Source organism: Trachurus trachurus (assembly GCF_905171665.1).
Source record: "Trachurus trachurus genome assembly, chromosome: 10".
In the NCBI taxonomy this organism is placed as follows: domain Eukaryota; kingdom Metazoa; phylum Chordata; class Actinopteri; order Carangiformes; family Carangidae; genus Trachurus; species Trachurus trachurus.
Window position 1 is genome coordinate 20,335,573 of NC_139894.1, and position 10,268 is coordinate 20,345,840.

The 10,268-nt window shown below is 42.4% G+C and overlaps 1 protein-coding gene across 1 annotated transcript; it reads left to right on the forward strand.

The window, feature by feature from the left end:
• Window positions 1–7,733: 7,733 nt before the first annotated feature.
• Window positions 7,734–9,991, forward strand: LOC310992195 (arylsulfatase I-like; the record flags this gene model as incomplete). The annotated part of the gene is made up of 2 exons (XM_083980212.1): window positions 7,734–8,053; window positions 8,593–9,991. The coding sequence occupies exons 1-2, from the start codon at window positions 7,740–7,742 to the stop codon at window positions 9,989–9,991; spliced, it is 1,713 nt and encodes a 570-aa protein (XP_083836338.1). The 5' UTR covers window positions 7,734–7,739.
• Between the last annotated feature and the right edge of the window lie 277 nt (window positions 9,992–10,268).

Consider the following 10,268-nt stretch of genomic DNA (forward strand, 5'->3'; position numbering starts at 1 on the left):
AAGCATGGCTTTCAAAGTTTCTGATGATTCTGCACTACTGAGAATGAATTACACCATCTGCCTTTAGTGAAAGTGAAAAGAGTTTATTAAAATTTAGATTTTGTATTTATGTTTATTTCCAGAATTTCGTTTGTTTCCGTAATTAGTAGTCTTAAGATTTTTAAATAGCCCTACACGTTTTAAACTGACAGGTTTCAGAATAAACCTGTGTCCTGGATGCCAACAATCTACTAAAAAGCATAGCTTATTACAAATAGGCCTACTTTGCGAAGTACATGGTTGTGAGTGATGGCAAGGATTATTCCAAGTGCCCCAGTTTCCGTCCACTATCAAAACAAAGGCAAGTTAAAGAGGAACTATGCAACATATTAATTAAACAGCTTCAGAGTAATTGTGATGGTTAAATACATTTATTTTTGTAACTTGTTACAGGGAGAATGGAGGCTCTCTGCCTTGCATCTTCTTGGCCAAAAACCAACATTGCATGATCAGCGCCACCGACCCGATGTCCCAGCTCTTGTCACAGCAGCACCGTGACACAAAGGCGCCCTGTCACCCATAATCTCTTGTTTATGACAGATAAGACTACACAAATATACACATTGTAATGCGTATATGATATAACGTTATCCACCGCTCCATGGAATGCTTTCTCACCGGCTCCATTAAAAACTATATACATGGAGGAGAGTTAGCAAAACAGCGGAAAAGCAACTTGCATAGTTGACTTTAAAAACTTTTAAAAACTGACTATTATATAGGGATGGAGGGATGAAAGGAAATTCAAATGAAGGTATCATGTTGTCTGTGGTTGGCTTCCCATCCTTTCTAAAGATTTAATTTTCACTTATTCAAATTCAAATTCAAATGCACATAGTTTCTTTTGCAAAGCAATCACATATATTTCCAGATGTGATGTATGCAGACACCACAAGGTGAGAAATTAAAGGAGTGAGCCAACCTAGACCACTGACTCATACTTAAGGAAATAACACCAGTATTATCCTGTTAGTATTAAAATAAACCTCCCCTTCTTGTTCCTTCTGGCTGCCATTTGAGCAGGTTCCCTTGTAGCTTTAGGTTTCTTTAACTCTCCTCTTTTCTTAAATATCTTCATGCTGGGTAAACATCCCCCAACCACAGAACCAGACATTCCACAAATATTCAATCAAATGAACAAATGATAAACCTTTCAAAAGCTGCCAGGAAGGTCGGTCTCCTGTCGATCAGGTGTATTTGGATAAAAGCACGCTTTTTTTTTTGTCTGGCTGGTTTGAGAGGAAGGTAAAGGTGTCTGGGCACAACAGGCTGCCAGGGAGTAGATCTGAGAAACTGGTGGTGAGACCTTGGGTCAAACTAGAGGAGAGTATTGAGTAAGCAGAGGGTCAGCAGGAGCGAAACGCTTGAAAGAGCCTCATTCATCGGGCGAAACCAGGAAAGCAGTGAGTATTCCAAACTCAGCGTCAGTGCTCAGTGGCTCTCACCAGGCTTGATTTCACCATCTTGCACAACCCCTCTCCCCCAAAACACACATCCACACACACCATCGGTTTGGCCTAAGGAGCTGGTTATGAGGCTGACTCAGCTCCCCGTTCTCAAAGTGTTGAAGGGCCAGACCACCAAGGTTTTATGGAAGAAAAACTATTTGCAAACTGGGAAATGTCATATTTCCTCGGCTCACATTCCATCAAAACATGTTGGATTAAATCTAGCGTGTGATAAATTCCATTTTAGATATCGAGGTAAAGTTGCTGGACAGCGACAGGCAGAGAGGACTAGATTACTGTAAATCCATGAGCACAAGAAAAAGTTCCCTCAGCTTTGATGACGATGATGTTGCTGTGGAACTGACTGTGATATTTCTTCAGGGTAGACTTGTAAATGGCAGACTGTTTTACAGGAAATAAATGTACTTAACTTTCCACACATTTAGCTGCTCACATCTGTGCTCACCCTCCACATAATTACCCACAACTACAGCCGGTGAGATTTGTTATTGCTGGGGACCTTTAATGTCACAACCTGTCAGCGCTGCCACACTGGTACAGATGTAAAACAGATTAAGGTAATATACTCTAATATGTATCTCATTATTTCAATATAGGCCAAATAACTGATTAGTCTATTAAATAAAAAGGTAACGACAAGGAAATGTCAAATGCACCTACACACAAGGTCCCATAGTGGTTTTTGCTCTGAGTCCCTTTCAGATGTCCGTCCAGGTGGCTCTGCTGGAGGGAAGTAATGAAGTGTTGTGCCCGGCCTTCCTGCCCAGGTGCTGCTGCAGCGCCGCAAGAGCCAAGTCAAACACACCTACAGTCAGAGGCTGAGGCCAGAGCTGGAACTCAGACCATCGCCTCACCTGTGAGGTCCCACCTGGTGAGACATAACGTGTGTGTGGACATCAGAATGACCACAGAGAGAGGACACAGGATTATCCCAATACAACCCTGTGCTTTTATAATCTTTGTATGTCAATGACCTGATTATTAGCTATGTCTATAGATGTTGGAGGTTGTGACTTTTTTGTTGTAAACTACATAGAGAGAGGCTTACTGAAATGTTCACTGAGAGAAACCGAAGCACTAACAGGTAGGCCTACTGTATACTTGATTATGCTGTTACACAGCTGTTTGTTTTCATTTTCTCAAACTATCAGTTTAAAAATGTTTGGAAAGATGAATAATAATGTTTTTTCTGCAGGTAGCCTACTACTTTGGACTTTCACGTTGCCTTACAATTGTCCAAAGAGTGTATTATCTGCATTTTAGCTAGAACAAGCCAAGTCAAATCAAGTCAACAACAAGTTTTATGATAATCTCAGGAATTATCAATTTAAAACTGTATACAATCAAATCAATAACAAAGTACTATATGTTGCACATTGCCAAACAGCCAGAACTGTTGAATTAAATAACTGAATAATGAGTCTCCTTTGCCCTGAAGTGCCCCCTTATTTGATTAACCGATGTTGAAAAGATGATAACAGATTCAAATCAAGGATGATGGATGTTGAACACACTCAGAAACAAAGGTACTTCTGTACATAGTAGAGGGTCGACAAGCTGAATACAGTTCTATTGAAGTAAGGACTTTGGCTCGGGGTTGTAACACAGGAAGAAAGAAAACCTCCATCCAGTCTTTCTCAGATTAGAAAATTGGGGTAAGAGGGGGAGTAATGTGCAGCTTTACTGGCAGGGCTGCGTTGACTAGAAAGGGGGTAGTGTTCATGACGAAGGGGAGCAGGCGTATTCAGTAACAGCACCTCTGCCTTTAGCCAAAGCCAACATCTGGTGCAGACCGACACAGAGCAGCAGCAGCAGCAGTAGCTGGAGTCTCTGCTTCCCTTTCAACTCATTATTACATTTCATGGGTCCTCAGAAAAAAAAATCTTACAACCTAGTTGGAACAGACGATGTTGTGAGTGTGTTCATCTGTGTTTCTGTGTGTTTGATAGGACTTAATGAGAGGAGAGGGATGAAGGGTCTATACAAGGGTTAAAAAGCTACGACTGCCTTTGTACCATTTTCAAGAATGAGCCAAGTAATCAACCCCTTCTGAATGAAACCACACTTTGATTGTATGTGTGTTTCTTTTATATATCCGCTTTTAATTTAGTTCTAGTAGAAAAAAGGAAGTGTCGTTAAATTTACCATGTTCCACGACACTCTGAGTTGTTCACATGCTCTAGAGGAAATTGGATATATTAAGTGAGTAATGAACAACCAACAAACACACCACAGATGTTCACAACTGTGAGACTTTCCCAAGTAGCTCATATAAGGCAGTTATCCCCTCTTTCAAATTCCACTTTGCAATGATAATTTTTCCTGAATAAATATCACTCTGAAAATGATATAACCATGTATCGTTTTAAACATTTACATTGGGATGGCAGGAGAGAGTGATCAAGGAGGTGAAAAGATAAAAAGAGCAGTAGAGTCAGAGTCTGAGAATTTGATCTGGGATCAGTGTGAGCAGTTCATTAAAGCTGTGTGACTAACTTTACCCTGACATCTGCTGTTTCTGTATGTAGACAGCTGTGGGTTTATAAGAATGCTAAAAAGCAAACATGCAGATTATTTTTAGGTTATTTTATTTTGACATAGAGAGGCAGCGTGATCCAAATTATGACAAACAAATAACTGAAAATAACCCCCAGAAACCAAGTGTGTTTGTTCAACATCTGGACGGCTTAAAGAAAACCCCACTCCTGGTGTATTGTAAGGTAACTGTTCCCATAAATACTGCCATCAAACCATTTCTTGGTTAATGGTTGAATTTTTAATGTTGGCCCAATGACAGTTTGAAAAAGGATAAGAGGATTGGTAAATGTGCTATTTCAACTCTAACATATCTGTGGTATGCGATGAGTATGTGGGCACTTACTTCTGTTAATATATGCGCATGTGTGAGTCAGTGTGTGAGTCTGTGTGTGTGTTGTGGTGTTGGTTTTGAGTAGAACTGTTGTTGACCAGGTGAGTGATGGCAGTTACACCTCTGACCAACAGAAAACAGATGAGTCACATCTTATTAGTGTGGCGGCACAAAGATGTGCAAGAGTCTTACTTTCCTGGCAAAACACACACACACACACACACACACACACACACACACACACACACACACACACACACACACACACACACACACACACACACACACACACACACACACACACACACACTGGGGATCATCACCCTCATCATAAACGCACAATGAGTTTTTAGTTTAGTTTATTTCGGACATGTTAAAAAAACATAGTACAGTAATGGACAGACATAACAAATAAAAACTTTGCAAAGACAACACATGAACAAAAATAAAATAATTGAAAATAAAGATAATTTGATTTTTTTTGTATCCGAAAAGGAGTGGGAAGAAGTAAAACTTATTTACTCCCACCCCTTATTCATAAATTGTTTATCAAGCTATCTAGTCATTATAGTCTATACAATAAATAAATTTATGAGTTTATCTAACTGGATTTATTCTAATATATTATCACTAATCTTTATCTCTCTGATATGAGTATATATATATATAGATTTATTCTAGCATACTAATCTTTACAGTATCTCTCTATATAATCATATACATACAGTATATGATCAATAATTTTCAATCACACATTGCACAACAGCTCTCTGATTTTTGGTGAACGCCCTTCACTGTGCAAGCCGCTCCCTCTAGGAAAACTACATAAATGAACAGGATGGTGTAAAACTTCAGGTGCACCTCACTCTATTTTTTCTTCTCTCTCTTTTTCCTGGCTTGACCTGCCCTAAACTCAGAAGCTCCGCTCCAGAGATGCCTCCGCCGCTGCTGTTGGGTAAACATTCCTGGCCCTCAGCTTCATTCCCTTTACGGGAGGCTCATAACTTCCTTTGGCTGTGCGGTGACCTTCATGCCCACAAGTCTCAGTATCAACATTTCGCAAGTTGTGATGTTTTACCTTCCAGTGTGTTGACCAACTCCTGACTTGGATAGGTCTCATTACTGTGTGCAGGCCGCGTTGCACCTCACTGCCCTGAGCTTTTCAACAGATATTAATTTTATAGTTGAATGTGACAAGTTATGAAGAGATAGATAGATAGATAGATAGATAGATAGATAGATAGATAGATAGATAGATAGATAGATAGATAGATAGATAGATAGATAGATAGATAGATAGATAGATAGATAGATAGATAGATAGATAGATAGATAGATAGATAGATAGATAGGGGATAGATGAGAGAAATATAAATATTCATCAGCAAGTTAAAAGAGAAACATATAGGTCAGATGGAAGTATTACAAGTCCTCCAGCCTAAATAACAAAATAGTGTTTTTTTGTTTTGTTTTTTATAACAACATTGGTTGTTTTTTCTTTTTCCTCATGTGATCAATATGAGTGTTGTACGTTTGGGCACAGAAATTAGCTTCATACCATTTAGGTATGTATTTTTGTTGGCGTTAGACTGGTTAAATACTTTCTTGGTTGAAAATCAAACCTCACTCTCCTGCATTAAAACCCTGGGTCTGATTGAGTCGTCCCAAAAGCCAATGTGGATTTTTGCACTTTTCATGCTACCTCACTGAATTTCTCCCCTTGTTCCTGTCATACGGCAGCCACTAGATGTCACCTTAAAAAAATAATGTAGCAATGTGACACAATGAGCTGCTCAGCAAACACCCTATGGCTTTCTTACTAGAGGACAGTCTGATATATTAGTGCATTGGGGCCTCTTACACATTTGAAACAGTGTCTTGAATAGAATAGTATCAGCCTGACAAAGGCCCAACCCAAACCCAAGGCGTGGGGAATCATAATAATGCACCGAGCATAATGGTGTGAAGTTACAGAGTGCATGTACAGTAACATACTTTGCCCCATGCAGGCCCTGGGGGAAAGACTTACATACCAGAATTTTTTTCTCCACCTTTGACAGCATGCACAGCAGTGTGTTGCAAATTTGTTCCACTGTCTGACAAGCTGTTCTGATGCAGTGTAGCTACTTGCCCCATATAAATTGTGATATGCTCACTTCCCTTTTTTAAATTATTTAAAATTTTTACTCTTTTCTACCCTTTACAACTCTACACAGACCTTCACTGACTCTGTGTGAGAGTTTGCAGCATAATTAAGGTCTACAGCAGAGGCTGTGCCCTAGTATAAATGTCATACAGGCGGTGCACTTCAAAGCAAAGCCAGTTCAGACTGAGTTGTGTCCCAGTAGAGCTTAATGACCAGCAACGCCCCTGGTCTACAGACAAGATGGAGCACTAAGGAACTGCGGCTGAGGCTGTGCAGTGAAGTCCCACTGTTTTCTATTGACTGGCTGGATGATTTGTAAAGTGGTTCTTTGACGCCTGGTTGGAGATGTTATCAGAGGCCGGGAAGTCTGCTCTGTCTCTTTCCTCAGGTCAGCAATACTCATAAAACAGCAGGGATAATAAGAGGGTGTTTGTGAGCGCAGTGGAGTAGAGCGGGGAACAGTGTCTGTGATTGTGTCTGTAGGGCCCCACAAGCGCCCCGAGACTCAAATCTCCCCCACACACCGTGTTTTTCTGAGTGAGGGTCTCTCTGTAGAGCCTCTGTCATCCACAGCTAAACCAGGTCAGATGGGATTTTTTTTTCTTCTTCTGATTTCTAGTCATTTGTAAACTTGACAGCGTGGTTCACTGAAATCTAATGACCATGAAATAGTGTAAATGAAGTGGAGGGTGCATGATGCGAGTCTTTTGGTTGATTTAGCATTTCAAGATGCCTTTACACTGACTGGTGCAAAATAAAACGTGGCAGGACAACATTCATTAGGCTACACGTAGGATATGGCAGAATATTATCACATTTCTTTTAGCACAATCATCGGTGCCTACTAATGTGAGATGTGAACTCACCATTAACACCTGGATGTAGTAGAAACATTTCTCTGTGTGTTTTTGGGTGGTGGTGGTAGTGGGGTGGGGGTGGGGGGGTGATGTTATTTCAGTGAGGCAGCACGGCAAATGGGCGGGATTAATGGGACCACTAAGGAAAGTGAAATACTTTGAAAGAGGCTGAAACAGTGTGCAGAGGGTGAGGATGGAGGTGTAGTGCGCCCTAGGACTGATCCACCTACTGCACTGGAAGCAGCGAGGACTTTTCATTTTAATTTTAATTTCATCTCGAGCCCCTTCCCACAATGTTTTGTTGATAGCATACTTGAGTTCGTAAAAAAAAAAAAAATAATTAAAGTGTGACAGAAACCATGGCAACGACAGCTCTGACAGGTTTCTCCATGATGAGCCTGCTCAGCCTCGGCTACCTGACCTGGGACATGATGAGTCCCAACCAGGTGGAGAACGAGCCCGACCAGATTTTCGGAGACAAGTCCTCCACCCCGCAGCCTCCACACATCATCTTCATCCTGACGGACGACCAGGGGTTCAACGACATCGGATACCACAGCTCTGACATCAAGACGCCGGCGCTGGATAAACTGGCCGCGGACGGAGTGAAGCTGGAGAACTACTACATCCAACCCATCTGCACCCCGTCCAGGAGTCAGCTCATCACCGGCAGGTTAGTCCTCATTTCCTCTCGCTGTGTCTGGACCAAAGTTATTCAGTTAAAAACATGAAGGAATTTACATTTTTTTTGTATAATTGAATGAAAGGAAAAGAGCGTGCACAGCCCTGAATTGCCCTTAACCTAATCAGGACTATAGTGTTTTTCACACCTCAAAAAGTCATAACTAAATCATAAATGAATTATAGCCTACAAACAGATTACTTTTATTTTTGACTGTGTCCCAGCCTGTTTCTGAGCATGAACTTCAGTTAAAGTATCCACTTGTGAAACAAAAAAAGCATAAACATTTGGTTTTTTCCCTGCAAAGGGGTAAAAGGTCAGATTCATATCAGATTCCACTGTGATATGGGAATACAATATAATATCAGCCTAAATGAGATTATAGCTTTACTAAACATTTCTCACAGAGATCTGTAACTCTTTATTCTGTCCTTTTCTTCATCCTATTACTGTAATTCTCACTCGCTCTCTGTTTCATTTGATTATTGATAACACACAACTGACAGTTTTCTTAATCCTTAATTCTACAGGTATCAAATTCACACTGGCCTGCAGCACTCCATCATCCGACCCCGCCAGCCCAACTGCCTTCCCTTTGACCAGGTCACGCTGCCCCAGAGGCTGCAGGAGCTCGGCTACTCCACCCACATGGTCGGCAAGTGGCACCTGGGCTTCTACAAGAAGGAGTGTTTGCCCACTCGCCGTGGATTTGACACCTACTTTGGCTCCTTAACGGGGAGTGTGAACTACTACACCTACGAATCCTGTGACGGGCCTGGGCTGTGTGGCTTTGACCTGCATGAGGGGGAGTCGGTCGCCTGGGACCAGAGGGGGAAATATTCCACCCATTTGTACACGCAGAGAGTTCGCAAGATCCTTGCAACCCACGATCCCCAGTCCCAGCCGCTGTTCATCTTCCTCTCCTTCCAAGCTGTTCACACACCTCTGCAGTCCCCACGGGAGTACATCTACCCTTACCGTGGGCTGGGAAACGTGGCACGCAGGAAGTACGCCGCGATGGTCTCAGTAGTGGACGAGGCAGTTCGAAATATAACATACGCTCTCCGCAAGTATGGTTACTATCAGAACAGTGTGATCATCTTCTCTACCGACAACGGTGGCCAGCCTTTGTCTGGTGGCAATAACTGGCCCCTCAGAGGGCGTAAAGGCACCTATTGGGAGGGTGGTATCCGGGGTTTGGGGTTTGTCCACAGTCCTCTGCTGAGGAGGAAGAGGAGAGTGAGCAGAGCCTTGGTGCACATCACTGACTGGTATCCCACGCTGGTGGGACTAGCAGGCGGCAACGATTCCCTGACCGAGGGGGTGGATGGCTATAACGTTTGGGAAGCTATCAGTGAAGGTAAAGAGTCGCCCAGGTTGGAGATCCTCCACAACATCGACCCTCTGTATAACCATGCACGCAGTGGCTCCCTGCAGAAAGGTTATGGGATTTGGAATACCGCCATTCAGGCATCCATCCGAGCTGGAGACTGGAAGCTCCTGACAGGAGACCCTGGTTATGGAGACTGGACTCCACCACAGATCCTTCCAGGTTTTCCCAACAGCTGGTGGAACCTAGAGCGCCACACTCGGCCCCGGAAATCAGTGTGGCTTTTCAACATCTCTGGAGACCCCTACGAACGTTTTGACCTTTCTGAGCAGAGACCAGATGTTGTCAAAGAGCTTTTAGCCAGACTGGTGTACTACAACCGCACTGCGGTGCCAGTGAGGTATCCGTCAGAGGACCCTCGGGCCGCCCCCCTCCTGAATGGAGGTGCCTGGGTCCCCTGGGTGGGAGATGAAGAGGAGGACAGCTGGGACAGTGTTTACCAGAAAAAGAACAAGGACTGGAAGAAGAAGCTCAAACAGTCCAAAAGCAGGTCGTTTTTCAGGAGACTCAACACTAGGATGATGTCCAACAGGATATAGGGGACATGACTGAAAAAGATTCAGAGCAGACATTTCTGAAAGACAACGTTCGTATTAAGGATGTGTTGAAGATGTGTCTTTGTTTTCACTAAAGAACCAAGTTATACAAGGAAGAAAAAAGCTATTCATTATTCAACTTGTTTGTAACCATTTGAATTAAAAAATGTTTCTTCAAAAATGTAATTGCAAACAGAACAAATGTGAGCTGATGATACAAGTAGAAGATGATACAATATGTAAGCAAATGTATGTGTGTTATTAGCCTTAAAGAGACTGG